Here is an 18,907-nt window from a genome sequence, read left to right as displayed (position 1 = left end):
GTGATTAAATATGATAAAAGTATACAGTGTTGCATCTACCTCAGCTTACTTTTATTTTTATGTATTTCATAATAGTATATGTTTTCTCTCTTTTTCTTAGTTGTCCCATCTGCACCTGGTCGGGTAGTGGCCACAAGGAACACAAAAACATCTGTTGTAGTTCAATGGGATAAACCAAAACATGAAGAGGATTTATATGGCTACTACATTGACTATTCTGTGGTGGGATCAAATCACTGGGAGCCTAGTAACCACAAACCTATTAAATATAACAGGTATTGACAGTACTTCTGTATTTTAGGGAGGTTTGAAAACTGTAGGAAAGTTTTAAGCCAATTTACATGCTAAGAAATGGTGTTATCATGGAAGGTGAGTGTTGAATGACTGTGAAGAAACAATCTGCAGACTCTCAGAGCTAAGCTTTTCAGATTGTAGGCCAGACTTTTTTCCCCCCTCCCCCCAAAGAGAAGCATCTTTTGTCTATTCCATGACTTTGAGTTATAAAAGCACGTTCTAGAGATATGATCCTGTATGTCTTGGACAAGAGTAAGCATAAAATAAATGCCTTTCTTAAAGTCTGAATTGTGTTATGGGATAAACGGACCTGATGCACATGAGGAAGAGTATGAGAAGGAGAGAGAACTCTAAAGCTTTCCAGGGTGTTTCCTCCTGGAGCCCATAGTCCATGGACATCAGGGCAAAAGGGCATGCCATGTCCGCTATAAACATGGTGGGGAAAGTACTTCCTCTGCTGACACTGCTGTGCAGGAAATCCAAGTGTCCCATCCCAGAAACATCAGGGCTCCCTCATCTGCTACATCTATGGGTAAAGGACAGTAGCCCCTTTTTCTAGTTCCCTTGCCATGACACTAGCCCTGTCTATTTCTGATGCTTCCTTACTCCCTCCTGAAAATATCACACTTCATTATGTGATTCTTCAAGTAATTTTCTTTGTGACAATCATGCTTACTTTTATTAGAATCACTCACCAAACACAAAGTTTAGATGTGTAATTTATATTTTCTTCTGGGTATATAACAAGCACATCATGTTGTTTAGTGTATTTTGTCAGTTATTAATTAATATTGAGTGACTTTGTGATCTGCTGAATCCTTTGATCAAGTAGTCAAGGAATTTGATCAAAGAAAAAGTAGAAACTAATTCTTGGTCAAAGGGATTGGGACACCACAAAAATAAGAAAAACATTTAATTTGTTTATATGTGAACATATCCTACAATATAATAGTTCTGACTGTTGTATCTACTACAATAATTACCTAGAACCTCAGATCAAAGCTGAAAGCTATTTTTGATAGTGACTATGAAAATACAGTGAAAAATATAGTCCCTTTCCAGAATAGATTAGAATTTAGCAAGCCAAAGTTCAGAGGGAATATATTACAGTTTATCTGACTCTACCTGGTAGATCAGCACTAAGAGTTTAATGAATACTGTGACTTTTGTTCCAGTGTCCCATCCAATTATATTGTACTACATCACATCATTGTATTACAGTTTCCCTCTTGGAAATTTCTTTTATGAAGCATTGATGAAGTTGAGCATTCTTATTGTTGCCAAGATTTCATGACACAGCATAGAATGCTTCCTGTAAAAAATACACCAATACATGATGCTGTTTTTATTTAACCTAGGTTTGTTGTTCATGGTTTGGAAACTGGAGAGCAGTATGTCTTCCGTGTGAAAGCTGTGAATGCTGTAGGATTCAGTGAAAACTCACAGGAGTCGGAGGCTATAACAGTACAGGCAGCCCTTAGTAAGTATGATTCTGTGCAACTCGGCCTCTTGTTTCTTGAATGGGTTACCTATTTTCAGCAATCAACTCCTTTGGTCTCATTTGCTATAATGGTACATTTTGCAGCTATGGAGCACATCCCCTTAGTGAAGTTTATGCCAGAGTATAAACTTCGCAAACATAAACAGAGAAAAGACATTTTTTTTTTTAAAAAGTTATTAATAATATCTGATGGAAATATTGGGTCAGATTGACTATAATGGCAAGGCTGCCTTCTGCTCCTCAGTTGTAACAAAGAAACTGTAAATCTTGATTAAGTTTAACAAGTAGCTTCTAGGTGATTTGGAGTGGTGCAAATCAGTTTAGCATGGAATTTGCTCAGTTTAGAAGAGTTTCAGGAAACTTCATTACTGTGTGGATGGACCAAACAGAAAATTCCCTTTGGCTACTCCAGGTTGGAGCACAATCCACCTCCTCTGGTACCCTGCAAGCAAAATTTCGGTGTAAGAACAATCCATTGTGCAACCTTCAGTAGGAATGACACATGCTGAGTGGAGGGCTGGATAATTATTTAGAACAAAAAGTACACAGATCTGGGCTACTATGGTCCAGTTTTCATTTCTGCACAGTTTCAGTTTCATATTGAAAAATCTGAAATAGAACATCTTTCCCCCACCTCTTGGAGAAGACGACCAACAGGCATACTTGTCAGAAATGCTAGAGCGTGTCTAAAGAAGGGCAACGAAGCTGGTGAAGGGTCTGGGGCACAAGTCTTATGAGGAGAGGCTGAGGGAGCTGGGGTTGTTTAGCCTGGAGAAGAGGAGGCTGAGGGGAGACCTTATTGCTCTCTACAACTACCTGAAAGGAGGTTGTAGGGAGGTGGAGGTCAGTCTCTTCTCCCAAGTAACAAGCGATAGGACAAGAGGAAATGGGCTCAAGTCGTGCCAGGGGAGATTTAGATTAGATATGAGGAAAAATTTCTTCACAGAGAGAGTGGTTAGGCATTGGAACAGACTGCCCAGGGAAGGGGTACAATCGCAGTCCCTGGAAGTATTCAAAAAATTTGTGGATGTGGTGCTTAGGGACATGATTTAGAGGTAGACCAGGCAGTTAGGTTAACAGGTTGGACTCGATGATCTCAGAGGTCCTTTCCAACCTTAACAATTCTATGATTCTATTCTATAAATAATCCTCTAAAAGATTTATAAGTCAGAATGGCTATTAGAAGATAAATTTGGATGAGATGTTACTGACAAACTTACTCTATTTGATTTTTTTAGGACAAAGTGTTTCTCATATGGGTAGGTTGTGCACAAACACTTTCACATATATCACACCTGTGTCATAAATGCACTCGCACCTTTTATTTCTCACTGTGTGTTTGGAAGATGAGGGTTGCATGGGGTATGTCACCAAACACAGAGCACACGGGTCTGACACGCTTATGGGATGTGGATGGCTTTTACCCATTTTGCTAGCCTTAACAGGAATTTAGCAGGACTATTTATAGGTGACTTACTTACATTAGCATGGACAGAATCTTTCTGCAGTATTATTTTAAGGGCATTTATAAGAGTTTGCTATGGTGATTCTTATTTACCAACAAGTGGTAAAAATTGCAAAGGCCATATTTTATGGCCTCTGAGTATAACATCACATTTTGAAAAAAAGAACAAAAGGCCAATTCTGCTGATTACTATCTGTTTTCATGCTGATCACTATTACGGCTACAAGATCAGGGACTGTATTAAGGGCCTCTGCTAACATATTCTCTTCTGAATGAGGTAAGTCACATTCTCTCGAGTTACACTGGTAATTCAACTGAAAATATCTGATGAGCTTTAGGGGCACGAGCTTAGCCTGTACTTGCTGCAGCACAACAAGATCAAGAAAGGGGTATCTTTGGGCAAACTTTCATGCACAGATGGCAAATAGAAAACAGCGCTTGCCAGAAAGGGTGTTTGCTAGTAATAGGGGTGTAAAAAGCTCAGGAAAACAGTTTTCTTAATCTCTAGGAAGATGCCTGGATGACATTTCTGCTTCTGCTACAGATGGGAGTAAACTCATGAAGGATATGTATTTTCTGCCTCCACACAGGTTAAGCTGGTGAAAGTCTAAATATTTTCTATTCCTTATAGGGCAGAAAGCACTCTCAATCTGAAGTAGGCATATAATATGGGGATAGGAGGAGAAAACCATTAAGGCCATAGACCAGACAGTCATATGACTTCATTTCATTCAAGTTCATAGCCTTTTTTTTTTTCGTATTGGGTGATTCTTTCTGTATTCCAAAAGTATTTGAGCAGTTTATTTGGTTCTTAGCAGGAAAAGATTTTCTGATCCGTTTCAGTCTTCTAGCATAATGTTTGGTATGGAGACACTTTTGCTGGCATTACCATTTCCATACCAAAGATCATCTATTCCTTCTTCCTATCTCCTGAGAGGAGAGCATATTAGGCAGATGTTTCAAAAACTTCCATGTTTATGTTTGGAGATAAAATTAATGTTGATTAGCAGCTTTACAACTACTTTGTTACTGATATGCAACTGATAGCAGTACCCTGCAGAAAACAAAAGCAATACAAAAAAACACTAAACAACTTCTACACTCCAGTGTTTTAGACTCTGTTCTAACTCTCAGGATTCTTATTTCCTTATAGCTTGTCCATCATATCCTCATGGTATCACACTTCTGAACTGTGATGGTCATTCAATGACCCTTGGCTGGAAAGCACCAAAGTACAGTGGAGGTTCACCAGTCCTTGGTTATTATATGGATAAACGGGAAGCTAACCATCAAAACTGGCATGAAGTCAATTCTTCCCTTATTACCCAGACAATTTATACGGTTGGTACTTTTTAATCATTATCTTTCTGGAGCTGATTTGTACTATTTCTTTGCTTTTGACAGAGTCCTACTTTCTTGCAGAGAAGTTCTTTAAATACTTACTACAGCAAAAACAAGCCCTTCCATTGTGTATTTTGGAGTGCAACAAGTCTAAAAACTGGGGTGGAGAATCAGTGCCATCCCCTGCTATGAAATTCTAAGACCAATAAGGCCATTCAGATGAGGAAACTTTTGAGAAAATAGTTGTGAAGCACATTTTTCACAAAGAACAAGATGATCTATAAAATGCTTCACAAACTATATTCATTAATGAGCACTATATGTATCACCACTGTAATAACATGCAGAGAAAGGATGGAAGCATTTAGCAGGACAGATGACCGTGCTGTCTGTAGAACTGGAGACTTGTAAATGAAATGGAGATGAGCTAAGAACAAATGTAACTGTCCCTATTCTTACTCTCAAAATCTGCCTTCAGCTGGAAAGGGAAGTATATTAATAAACGTAGCATTATGCCTCATCGCCTCCTTTCCAGTGTACCAGAGCAATGATTTTAGTTTTGAAATAAATTACTTCTCGTTGCGCTTACAATGTATTCAATGTTTCTTAAAAGAGGAAAATTTTGATGCGAACTTCCGTGAAGAAAGGTTAGGAAGATAGGATATAGCAAGTAATAAATCAATCTGACGCTTGTTAAATTAAGTTAAACAATCAGATTTTATTCCCAAAGACTTCTTAAATTTATTTCTGCAAATCAGCAACTTTCCTATAAACCTCAGGGTCTTTAGCAGACATTTGACTCTAAAGTAGAAAATAACGCTGCAAATGCAGGAAAAATGTTTCATGCACAGAAGGCAGCTGGCAATACTCAGGTGTATGTATGCTTGTGAGTGAGTTTATAACTGGCACCTCTGACATAGCAGATGGAGCATGGATGTTAAGAAATAAAAAAGGGAAGGTAGGATAGGCATGAAAGGGCAATACTAAGCATAGCTTTCCAAATGTTTTCATTTTTAATGCATTTGTAAACAAATGAGTAATGTAAATTAAGGGAAACCATTCAGTGTTTAATTAATTGGATATTTAAGTCTCAGTCCTGCCAGTATTTGTGCCTGAAGGTGCATCTTCGTACATTAGTTTGAATGACTGAAATCTGAAATACTGATGGGAAATAAAAGCAAGACAGCTTTTAGTAGCACAGAATATTTTGTGACATACTGCAAGCAGAGAAGGCCCTGAGATATACAGTACAGCACTGGGAAATCACTAAACGTTTAACCCTCTCTGTTTAAATAATTCTATGGGAACCCCACAAATATTCTTTCCCTTAATAACCTGGGATTTCAAAACCATTTTTACAGGCTGAGCTGTTATTCTCTCTTGTGAATCACTATATAGCTCTCTATCTTCAGGAAATTCTATCTAAACTGTATTAGTGCCTGACTTTTCCTGGCTTACGTTGTTTGCTTTGGTATTGTATTTGATGCTACCCGTGGTGGGTTGACCCTGGCTGGACGCCAGGTGCCCACCAAAGATGCTCTATCACTCCTCCTCCTTAGCAGGACAGGGGAGAGAAGATATAATGAAAGGCTCCTGGGTCGAGATAAAGACAGGGGAGATCACTCACCAGTTACTGTCACGGGCAAAACAGACTCAACTTGGGGAAATTAGTTCAATTTATTGCCAATCAAACCAGAGTAAGGTAATGACAAAATAAAAACTAAATCTTAAAACACCTTCCTCCAACCCCTCCCTTCTTCCTGGGCTTAACTTTACTCCTGATTTTCTCTACCTCCTCTGCCGCAGCGGCGCAGGGGGACGGGGAATGGGGGTTGAGGTCAGCTCATCACACGTTGTCTCTGCTGCTCCTTCCTCCTCAGGGGGAGGACTCCTCACACTCTTCCCCTGCTCCAGTGTGGGGTCCCTTCCACGGGAGATAGTCCTCCATGAACTTCTCCAACGTGAGTCCTTCCCACAGGCTGCAGTCCTTCACGAACTGCTCCAGCGTGGGTCCCCTGCGGGGTCAGAAGTCCTGCCAGCAAACCTGCTCCAGTGTGGGCTTCTCATGGGGTCACAGCCTCCTTTGGGCATCCACCTGCTCTGGCGCGGGGTTCTCCATGGGCTGCAGGTGGATATCTGCTCCACCGTGGATCTCCATGGGCTGCAGGGGGACAGCCTGCCTCACCATGGTCTTCACCAGGGGCTGCAGGAGAATCTGCTCTGGCACCTGAAGCACCTCCTCCCGCTCCTTCTTCACTACCTTGGTGTCTGCAGAGTTGTTCCTCTCACATATTCTCACCCCACTCTCTGGCTGCAGTTGCACACATTTTTTTTTCCCCTTCTTAAATATGTTATCCCAGAGGTGCTACCACTGTCCCTGATTGGCTCGGCCTTGGCCAGCGGTGGTTCCGTCTTGGAGCTGGCTGGCATTGGCTCTATCGGACATGGGGGAAGCTTCTATCAGCTTCTCACAGAAGCCACCCCTGTAGCCCCCACCTACCAAAAACTTACCATGTAAACCCAACACACTGCCCCATCATATGTTTCTTACCATTCCATTATGTTTGTTACCATTAAAAAAATCAGACCAAAATCCTTTTTTATCTCATGTTTTCCCAGAGAATACAGTTATAGTTTATTTATTCATGAAAATCTAAAACTGTTCAGTATCTATCTCCCCTAGAAGCACTACTCTCAGCTGCCTCTTTCTCTTGAGACATATGATTAAATATAATGTGAGGAAAATTATGCAGAGGACTGAGGTGTCCAAGACTTGGTTATTGTATTTAGGTGGTCTGGAAGAGGAAGGATGGAAGAGGGCTACTACCATGAGGCTCTCAGGGTGTCAAGAAGCTCATGCCTTATAGCTTGTCTATTTTGATCTCAAAATTTGAGATGGTGATGTGGTGATGGACTCATTAGATAAGTCAGGGTTCATTTACCAGGGATGTTTGCAGAAGTATAGCACGGATTCTGGTCATCCTATTTCCAGTGCTTACTTCCTCACTTTGTAATGGTAGGTAATATTAAAAGAAAGATGCACACAAGCCAGACAAAATTAGTGAGAGAATCTTTCCCAGAGTTATATCAGCACACTGCTGAACTAATTGGATTGGCTTTTCCTTTAGTTTCCTGTTGTTTTCCTTTCTTCCCTGGTCAGTCAACTATGACCTCTTTAGAGTGCAACACCATTCGAACTCTTGCTTAAGTGACTGGCTTATGAATAGTCATTCATAAGCAATGCAAGAAGGTATTTTGTGTTAGAACACTCACCCATAAGTATCTGCTAGTGGTCATTCATTGAGTAGGCTCCCTGGACCTTTGCTCTAACCTTTTACAGCCTCTCATGCCAATATATTGAGTGCTATTATTCCTAGGATGATGTGGCTGAAACACATGGAAGTACAATGTATATCTCTGCAGTGTGTTTGGTTTAAGAGTATAATCTCCAAATTAGATTCTTCCAGTACTCCAGCACAGCAGTAAGGCCTGATAATTAATCAACTAATGTCAGAATGCTTATTTTTAAGTATTTAATTTATTAAAAGAATACAAATCATGGCTTTTGATATATTGAATTGTTTTCTCAAAAAAAGGTAGAAGATTTGACAGAAGATGCCTTCTATGAATTCAAAGTTGCTGCTGCAAATCTGGTTGGAATAGGTCAACCTTCAGATCCCAGTGAGCATTTTAAGTGTAAAGCCTGGACTATGCCGGAACCTGGTAAGACTATTCGTTCCTCACGAATTTCAGTTCAATATAAACTCTTTAAAACACAGTCAGTGTAATGTTCCAGCCAAACTCTGCTGGATGTCTTTCGGTTCATTTCTGCCATATTACGTGTTGAGATTGCCACTGCTTCCGAGGTCTCCTGTTAAAAGCTGCCTCCACATCCCCACTGGTGACATTGAATGTCCTGGGAAGTGAGCAACCTTTACTTAGCTTGCTGAGTGTCTCCTTTCACCACCCACATCAACTCAGGGCAGAAAGTCTTCAGCCTTTAGTCTGTTTTTATCTCTATCAGCTCTTCACCCCCAGCTCTACAAGCTCCACCTCACATGAACCACCTATACAATACACAGGCATCCCTGTACCGTAACTGCCGTCTATTAAGAATATTCCTTGAGTTTCAGACTCCAAAACCATGTTTTTTGTTCATAAAGAAGACACAACAGGGGCCTGTTTCTTGACATCATAGAAGCAAATAGCACAGCATAACTCACACTTTACAGCTAAAGTCTCTCAGTCTCAACTGATGTGCCCTCATTTATGTGTTTTCCTCAGATTGTACCCAGGTGTTACCTGAGAGATTATTATTAGTCAGGTGTTAGAATAGATGTGCTAACAAACACACAGTAGGAATGACTGCATGCTAGCACTCAAACCTGTGTTTAGGTTGTCTGTAGTTTAGCAGTGCAGATGTTGCTGCAGACTGTTAATTGCCTTGCTAACTCTGTAAAATATGTTAAATAAGAAGTATTGTGAATTCAGGACCCCCAGCAAAAGAAAGTGAAACTTTAGTCTACCTCACGTGAACATATAAATTTATGCCTAAATGTTAGACATCTAGGGAATTGATTCCTCTCAGTAATGCTCAAGTTCTGTAAATAATCTATTGAAAGGTTTTTTGAAGGCGCGTCTGCTTATTTTATAACACCCTCACTCATACTGAGCAACACTTTTGCTGGAGCTATTTCTGATGTCTGGTAGTGATTTGCCTAAACAAAGGGTGTCACATTATAGCCCATAATGAAAACACAGGCACCTACCACTTTAATAGATTTCTACCTTCTTTTCCCCAAAATGCTGTAAAATACTGCCGTGTTGCTAAATTGAATTCTATTTATGACATTGAGCTTTGGTATGCAATTAAGGATCCATTCTAATACTTGTTTATGTCATCAGGAGCTGTCTGACACCTACACACATCTGTTTCATGCCTAAATGTTCATGCAGTTATTTTCTCAGTAAAGAAAAAAAAAACCCAACCTCTAAATCTGGTTTCGTAAAACTATTGGAATTTTAGTGATTTCAAAAAGGCAGAATTAGCAGAAGAAGGCAGGAAGTTTTCAGTTTTCTTTTCTATGATATACATAAAAAGTAATTCTTGCCTGGAACAAGAAACAGTTCAGTAAGATCATGGAATCACTTACTAGGAAAGACTCTCAAATGTCATCTAATTCAACTGCTTGCCCACACACAGGACCAGCTATACCTATCTCATTGACAGATGCTTGCCAAATCCATCCTTAAAGACTTCTACCCATGAAAAAGTCCAGGTTCTTTGGACAGGATCTATTCCTAATCTTACTACGCTTACAGTTTAGAAGTTTTTCTAATATTCCTGAATCTTTCTTCCTGCAATTTAAGACTGTTTGCTTCTTGTCCTGTTCACCAAATACATGAAGAAGAGATTATTCTTTTCCTCTTGGCAACAGCTTTTCTATGTGTTTAAAGACTTTATCAGACCCCTAACTTTCCCCTTAAGTTGACAAAATTCAGTTCACGCAACTTTTTCCCATAGATCATGTATTCCCTATCTCTAAATAAACAATTTTTTTGCTGTTCTTTGAACTTTTTCTAGTTGATTCACGTCTTTCTTGAATGGCAGTGCACAAACTGGAAACATTATTTCAAATAAAGTCTATTCAATGCTGAGCAGAGAAATGGTAACTCCACATCTCCTACAATTATTTGCCTGCTTACAAATTCCCTACTATTTGTCTTTTAAAAAAAATATTACACTGTTATGCTAAGTTTCAAGTTTACTTCTTTTTAATGCCCAGATTCTTTTCTGCAAAACTGCTTGTCAGAGAGCTGTTCTCCACGCTTTCTAGCTAAATTCTTTTAGTTTATAAATAAATTCTTTTAGTTTATAAATCTTACCTTCTGGATTTAATGACATGGCAAAGCTGTCAATAACAAAATGTTTAATCTCCTGACCGTAACTCCCTTTGTATTAATTACATTTTCTTATCAAAATTACATTTTGTAATAGTTAGTATAAATGTGTCATCAGTGGAACAATTGTTTTCCTTAAAGAAAGGATCTGTGATTTATACTCTCTACTGTGTTTTCAAAATGTCAGTGAAATTGCCTAGTGTGTAAACAAGTGAAGATTATCCTTCATTTTAAATGATATATAAAGAAATAAAATAAAAGGCACTTTCAGGAAATGAAGAGAGTGAAATTTTCATTTTCATAATGAACAATCTGACCTTTCTACTCCTTGGCTGATTACATTGTTCTCATTATGAAACTAGTTGAACAGAGTATTGCATTCTTCCTGCTTAAAAAAACACCAGAAACAACTCCCTTTCCCCCAAATCACCAAACCTGTTAAAATATTTCACAAGCCATTTTTAGAATAATTTTTTAAGCAGTGGCTTAGCAATAATGAAATTAAATAATTGAGATTTAAGACTGGGAGAAAGAGGCTGACCCTCTTCCCTGACTTAAGATACTGAAGACTAATGTAATGTGACTGCAATATACTCCCAGTGTCAAAGAAATATTCTTCCACCTTTTTATATGGAAGGCAGGTTTCCTTAGACAGGGCAAAACCCCTTGCAGGATTTCCAGAGTGAGTGATGGATTCCTTGCCCAGAGCCCATAATTATTTCATCCTTCTGCAGAACTCTAGTCTTAGGTATCTCTGTGAGCCTCTGTGAGTTAGAAATGATAGCTAATGAATTATTTTACATGACTGAAAAAAATGAAACCTCTGTGGTCTCAGAATCCTCAGAATAGAACATACTTCATTACACATTTTTTTCTACTGTCTAGATTTCTAGCAGGTGCATCTGCCAGTGGAATTTTAATTATCTGTGGATATATAGACATTTAGTTTGGGATTTTTGAAAAGCCCTGAGAGAAGGCTTTAGACTCCTTGAAAATTGCAGTCTTTCTGTGAGAAATCCAGTATTTATCCTCATAAGATCTGCAACAGATACTTATATGTTTCTTTTCTGAAATGTGCTTATCCACTACGGAGAAACATTTTTCTTTTGTTTTTCACTGTATATTTGCTGAATAGCATCCTTTACAAATTTCATGTTCATTCTTGGCTGGTTAACATCATATAGGCTGGAATGGCAATCAATCAGGTTTATTTGCAAGGTTTTTCTACTCTTCTTTATTTTAAATGGTGAGACATGCTGTAGGGAAAAGTAATATCTTGAATTAGGCCAAACTGACAACACTGAGAAAATCCCCAAGTCTCAGGTATTTTCAGGTTTCCTTGCACTAAATTTAAAGCACAAGTAGCAAGCTTCCAGATACATTATTTGGCTGAATATCAGTATTCTGTCATGGGTGTTTTCACCATGGTAGAAAACCGATATGATTATGCTTTTATAGTCTACTGGTATAAATAAATATCAAGAATATAGTAAAAAATATATGCTACAAGTTAAACTGAGTGGCACTAGAACAGTTAAGTGAAGGAGAAGGAAAGTATAGTAGGGAGAACATAACCTGATAGCCGCAAAGGTATGAACTCTCACTTATTCATAGAGCATCAGGATGGTTTTGGCATAAATAGTTCTCCTAACAGATATCCTCTTGAGAGGTTCTTCTTGACTACTGTTATCCACTCACAATGAAAAATTCTTCTGTCAGGGAATGAGAAGCCTGATCCAAAGTCCACTGGTGTCAATGGGTTTTGGATTAGTCTGAAGGATCATGGTTCATGTATACCAACAAAAAATAAAAATCCTGATGCTAAATTGTGAACTTGAGTCAGGTTCAGTGAAGCAACTTTGATGTGGGGCTGGTGAATTAAATAATAGACAAGAAACCTCTGTTACTTGTTGGAAAATTTTAAACTGCATGGATTTTCCACATGAATAACTTTCTCTTAAAATGGAGTTACTGAGACCTAGCTAAGAATGTATGCTTCAGAATACTAATGTTGCTCACTGCATAAAGCAGGTATTGCTGTATACAGCCATGAGGGGAAAATGACCTAAATACCACATATACCAGGTTTATTGTAAAGGATGAGATTTTTGAAAGCAAACACAGTCAAAACAAAATTAAAGTTGTGCATTTCAGCCTCTACAGGGCCAGTTTGCAAAACTTTATTATATTGAAGTGAACTTCCAATATTTGAAATATTTCAGGTCCTGCCTATGATCTCACGATTTGTGAAGTTAGAAATACATCACTGGTTCTTCTGTGGAAAGCTCCTGTGTATGAAGGCAAAAGCCCTATTACTGGGTATTTAGTGGACTACAAGGAAGTAGATACAGAAGACTGGATAACTGCTAATGAAAAACCTACTTCAAAGCGCTACTTTAAGGTAACATTTTCTTTAGTTAGTGTTTATTCAAAACTGAATTTTAAAAACATCTGATTGAGTACAACAAAGATGTGTATTTGAACTTGGGCTTCTGCTAACATCTTCGTATAAGTAAACAAAAGAGTTTAGATTATTTTTTAAATTGGCTTTGCTCTTTATCTTGTTCAAGGTCACTGATTTACATGAGGGTCATACCTATGTTTTCAAAGTTCGTGCAGTGAATGATGCTGGGGTAGGCAAATCATCTGAGATATCTGAACCAGTGCTTGTTGAGGCACGGCCAGGTAATGAACTGCTTTCTCTCTTCTGCCTCTAAAATACTGAAATACTTAGAAGTGAATTTAATTAGTCTGATTTGATATGGTAGCACAGATAAGTATTTCAAGAGTTAGAAAGCTCTTAGCCTTAAAACTTAAAGAAAAATATCATATGGATTGAGGTACTGTTAAGACTTTTTGCTTCACTTACTGCAGGAAATATTTGATAATCAGTTATTTTAATTTTTATGCTCATAAACAATGGTGCTACTCGCTATGAGTGAAAAGAAACATGACAAAAAATTTATTAAAGTTTCAAGAGTGATAATAAAATGAATTTACTTAAACTGTTCATGTCTTCTTATATTCAGTTCCATTTTATAGATTTGTTTTTCAATAAGCATTTATTATTTTTAGTATTCCTTTTTTTTTGTGTAGAGTAAGAATCTTGCTAGTATGTGATGATGAGTCAGCATATGACATAAACATGCTTCAAGATCTGCAAGTTAGATCAGTATCTGTTAGTGAAGATGGACAAAATTTGCATGGGCTTTAGGAATTTCTGAATTGCAGCTCGAAAGAAAAATGCAGCCTTGACATTTGAGTTGATTCCTATTTTGCAGGAACAAAAGAAATCTTTTCAGGTGTGGATGATGAGGGTAATATTTACCTGGCTTTTGAGTGCAAAGAAGCTACAGATGCATCTCATTTTGCGTGGGGTAAATCGTATGAGGAGATTGATGATTCTGATAAGTTTAAGATTGAAACAGAAGGAAATCAGTAAGTCATGCCAGTCTATCAAATTATTAGAAGTTTGCCCTGTTAAAAATCTCAGTAACGTGAGAAACCGTGCTAATTATATCCTTCTTTATTCATGATTTTAGTTCTAAGCTGTACTTCAAAAATCCTGATAAATCAGACTTGGGAACTTACTCTATCTCAGTTAGTGACACCGATGGGGTTTCATCCAGCTTCGTTATGGATGATGAAGGTAAGGTCCTTACCATCTCAAGTCTTTCTTCATTTTATCACCTCAACTGCACTAAAAATTGTCCAAGAAAAAAAAAGAACACCACAACTCTCACATTCTTTTCTATGGATTAAAGAAAAACAAAAAAGACCACACAACAGGCTTTGTGTGATTATTTTTCTGATTTTCACAATAATGAAAGTTGGGATAACTTAAGGCAGTATTTTCTTTAAAAAAAAGATAAAGAATATGCCCAATTAGAATTGTTTACTTTATGCTGGGACTATAATGTTGTTTGTGAATATCTGTTACACTTTCAGTTAAATGTCTGAAAATTTTTTTTTTTTTTTTTGCTGTTTTGTGAATCTCTTTCTCTAGTATGTCACTTTTGCTGTGCTTTGACTTTATGGCCTTTCACATCTTATAATAATTGGTTCTCTGTTAGCTGTAAATCTACCATCAGATCTCTGCTTACCAAGGAGCCTAATATAGAGACAGACCTTGAGGCTTTAGATATAGTTTCATGTAACTGAGATGCAGAGAATAAGTGAGCAGAGTGTGAGAAAAAGGATGTTGTTTTAACAAGATCTGAATACATTGGGTTAAATTATCCTTTGCCTTAAATTTAGATTAGATTTGCTTTATTTGCTATTTTGTTTCATTGGAGTTGCAATAATTTGCTTCAGTCTGACTTTGGTTTACCATTGAGAGGTGCTGAGGTGAAAGGCAAATGGGAGGACTTTGCTTTCTCAGTCCACAGGTTGTAATTGTTAGGCCCAGTTCCTTAAGCATGAAAATCTGTCTACTTAACCTCTTTCTAAGTAAGTCATTTATTTAAGGAGAGGAGATGAGACTGAGTGTGAGTCTGATAGTAGGCAGGACTCTTATCACAGCGTGAACCATGTCAAACCTCCCATTCAAAGTAGGTGTTAAGAAGAAATCCATGTGCAGCCACAAAAAATATGGTTCTCCAGAACATGGACCATTTATGTGGCCTCCTAGTCATTACCAGTATCTGCTTCTTCTAGGGAATCTAATTGCAATATTTTTAATATTCCAATGAATACTGTAGGCAAAGACAGATATGTATTTGATCATGAGGACTTCCCTTTGGCTTAGTTTTGAAGCATCACAAACCTGTCTGAATGTCTTGTCACTGTCAGTTCTACCTTCAAAGGCTTTTTTGTAGAAGAGCACTGAAGGTGTTTCCCATCCCACATTTAGCCCATGGCTTCCCTGGTCATATCTGTCACTCAAAATTACACTTTTATTTGCACTGCATCCCTGCACAAGTGTCAGATTTTGTATCTTAGCACTGAAAACCATTAGTTCACTGCCCACTTATTTCCTCAAAATCTATAAACTCTCCCGTAATTTTGCTAAATCCTTCACCATGTCATAAATTCTTGCTAATTTCCTCTGGTTTTTACATTATCTGTAAATTTGGAATTAGCAGTAATGTTCATCTTCCAAATCTTTATTAGTAACTAATATGACAAATAGGGTTAGTATGAAAATCTAACAAAATGATTTTTAGACTCTCACGCAGCCTTCATGATAATTTAGTGCATCAAATAGAACTTTCTGTACCTTTTTCAGACTAACCTGCACTCAGTCTTATTTCCTGCCACAGTAAAACAAGCTTTTCAGGTACAGTATCAGAAAGGAAGTCAGCAGATAAAGGAATCTCATACACTGTTTATTGTCTCCCATCTTTCATTTAAATCCCATAGAGAGTTTAAAATAAGCTTCGTCCCTTGTTAAGATTCTTTTGCGTATGAGAGTGTGCATGAAAATGCATGAAATAGGAACACTTGCTAAATCCATGTATCAGAATTTTAAGTTTCTTAGATCTTATTTTTTAGCCATCATTTTCTGAAGAGAGTTGGGTATTTCACATATAAGACTTAAGAAGATTATTTGCTGATGCTGATATGTACCTTCTTTGACACTTGTTTTGTGACTGTATTTTTCAGAATAAATTAAAACATAAGTATTTTTTTTAATTTCAGAGTTAGAACGTTTGATGGCATTAAGCAATGAAATAAAGAATCCAAGTAAGTTGAAGATCTGAATCTATTTGATACTTCTAAAAGAAATATAATTGCATACTAATGACCGGAGTTCCAAAAAGGTTCTTCCTGATACAACGGAAGCTTCATTTTTCATGGAACAACTTTCTGCCTTATCTTTCCATTCATTTAGAAGAATATGAGTTTGCATTGAATAAAATCATCATTGCCTAAAAGTCTTTTGAAGTTTAACTTTGACAATAGACTCTAGGTTGCTACTAGCCAATTCCTTAAACAATGTGGAAACTATAAGATGTAAATTCTTTTCTCCCTTTGAGAAATTAATTTAAAAGTCAGCCAAAGACTGAATTAGATGTCTTTTCCCTGCAAAATATTTATTCTATATCCAGCATTCTGTAAATAATAGGGAGAGGATACTAATATTTTACTACAATAATCCTTTTTCTCACAAGGAAAAAGAAAAACATTATTGACTTTTGCTTCCTTTTCTTTCTGCAGCAATACCTCTGAAATCAGAATTAGCTTATGAAGTTCTTGAGAAAGGAGAAGTTCGTTTCTGGATTCAAGCTGAAAGTTTATCGCCAGGTTCTACCTTCAGATTCGTTATTAATGATAAAGAAGTTGAAAACAGTGATGTAAGTACATATTGAGTACTACACATATGTGATTTTGTTTAATAAATCTTTATGCATTTATAGGTATTCTGTTTTTATAGTTGCTTAAAACCATGTTAAGGTCTGATAACACCTGAAAGGAATGCCAATATTTAACTTGAATAATTTTTGCAGTGTGGGATTCCTGTTGCAGGGTGAGCCTATTCATACCAAAAAAAGAAAGCAAAGTTTAACCCTCAGAAGTCCGTATTCATTTTGGGTAGCTAGAGGCCCAACAGCCAAAGAGATGGAGAAATTACACGCAGATGAGTATCAAACACATCTGAGTAAAAGTAGTGCACAAATATTTTAGGAAAATAGCTCAAGACAAAAAAGCTGCTTCAACTACAGTTTTGGACTCCAAACCAGCAAGACATGCTGTTCCCAGAGACCCTCTGAGGCTACTGCTACTAGTTTTACATATAATGTGGGAGGCACTTGACAATGCAACAATGGTCATGAATATAAAACTTTTAGATGGTGTCACTTTCTGTTTGTTCTTTAAATTTTGGCCTAGACACTAAATGGGCATTGAATGGCTACATGGAGATGAAAGGGCAGACCACCAGCTTCCTCCATTTTTATAGACCTTTCATAGAAAGGGACATAAAAAAGTAGTCAGACTGGGCTGAGAAGAAAGCAACGTCATGCCTTTGCAGGGCTGGAGTACGGTTCATCTACCGGGCATAAATCACAGCACTGGAAATATCTTTTCCTGTGAAGAATCCACCTCTAATGCAGCTGTTTGAAAGGTTCAGTTTATTCCTGAGGATGCAAAGCCTGGTTTTGGCCAGAGAAGCTTATCAGCACTTTTATACCACAGAAAAGCAAAGAGCATTTACTTTAATTATGTATTGACAAGTGGAAGAAGAAGTGTTTCTGAGTAAAATACTTCTCTGTTTTTCTTACTTTAAGAAGTAATAAACTGTAGCACTGAAAACCTGAATATTAGTGACTAGGATGTATTGAAATGACAATATTCTGTCTTGGCAATGTTAGTGGAACAGAATGAGCTATTTTTAGCTCGCATATGTTTTGGAAGTGTTGACATCAGAGAGAGTCTTGAAGTGGAGCTGCATTATTTCACCTCTTTAATTAGTAACCCACAGGTGACATTTACATTTGGAGACTGATGATATTTTTGTGGAAAGTCACATAAAAGCTTAGTATTTATGGTGCCCATAAAATCATTGAACTTCATCTTGCTGCATAATGGCAATAGTTAGAAGCCTAATTACACTCTAAAACCTGCCTGGAGACAGGGCTACAGTCACTGAACATGTTCAATAGACCGTTATGCTGGTGAATTGTAGTCTGATTCTTGACATTGGCTGAAGCGATAAATTTTTCCTTCTAGGTCCTAACAGAGAAAGGTTTCGGTAAGATTTCAAAATAATCTGAGAATGGAATGAACTGGGCCCCATTTAATTAGCTGTCATTTTAATCTTTTAATTTTTTTTTTTTTTTTACCAAAAAGCAAGAAATAAAAAAAATTCTAGAAGTGTGATAAAGGATCAGATTAAAACATACATCTTGCTCTTCTTTTTCTGCTTCTGGCAAATCTCAATTTAACATTCTCCCTGAGAACTCATGAAATGAATGCAAGTGTTGTCCTTGACCTCTGTGGGCAAGAAACTGCAAGCGAGAATTTGAATTCGCACTTTTTGATACTCTGGTGAAGTTTATAACTTCTCTTTTTAACCTACCTGACCTATCTCCTCAACTCTTACAGACAAACTCTTACATAAGCATTTTTTCTACTTAATTTCCTGATTAATTAAATCTTGTCTTATTCTTTGACATTATATCTTTCTTTGAACTATGGGAAAGTGCATATCCAAATTGTATGGGCATTTTTGCCCTGTTATTTTATATAGATGTTATACCTCAGTCTCTTCCCTCTAAGTCATTTATTTAATAAGTTGTTATCCTAATCAATCTGTTGGCTACTGCTTTGTTAATTCCATTATCTTTTCTCTTTCTTCATTCTTCAGTTTAATTCATTAAGATTTAAACTAATGCTATTTGTACATTTGAAAGTACCAGTAATGAATGCTAAACATCTTGACTATGTCTACACTATTCTCCCAG

The 18,907-nt window shown here is 37.3% G+C and overlaps 1 protein-coding gene across 1 annotated transcript in view; it reads left to right on the top strand.

The window, feature by feature from the left end:
- Positions 1–18,907, top strand: part of MYOM2 (myomesin 2) — a 76,646-nt gene that overhangs the window by 35,681 nt on the left and 22,058 nt on the right. The window contains exons 16-26 of the mRNA XM_082307724.1: positions 101–275; positions 1,653–1,774; positions 3,034–3,054; positions 4,414–4,605; positions 8,202–8,324; positions 12,725–12,903; positions 13,073–13,187; positions 13,784–13,940; positions 14,045–14,151; positions 16,143–16,187; positions 16,662–16,798. Of these exons, the coding sequence (XP_082163850.1) occupies positions 101–275; positions 1,653–1,774; positions 3,034–3,054; positions 4,414–4,605; positions 8,202–8,324; positions 12,725–12,903; positions 13,073–13,187; positions 13,784–13,940; positions 14,045–14,151; positions 16,143–16,187; positions 16,662–16,798 (1,373 nt within the window). The remainder of the gene's footprint in view (positions 1–100; positions 276–1,652; positions 1,775–3,033; positions 3,055–4,413; positions 4,606–8,201; positions 8,325–12,724; positions 12,904–13,072; positions 13,188–13,783; positions 13,941–14,044; positions 14,152–16,142; positions 16,188–16,661; positions 16,799–18,907) is intronic.

This window comes from Platalea leucorodia (assembly GCF_965183815.1).
Source record: "Platalea leucorodia genome assembly, chromosome: 3".
Lineage (NCBI taxonomy): Eukaryota > Metazoa > Chordata > Aves > Pelecaniformes > Threskiornithidae > Platalea > Platalea leucorodia.
The sequence above is the reverse complement of the archived record's forward strand: the minus strand, read 5'-3'. Positions and strand labels throughout refer to the sequence as shown.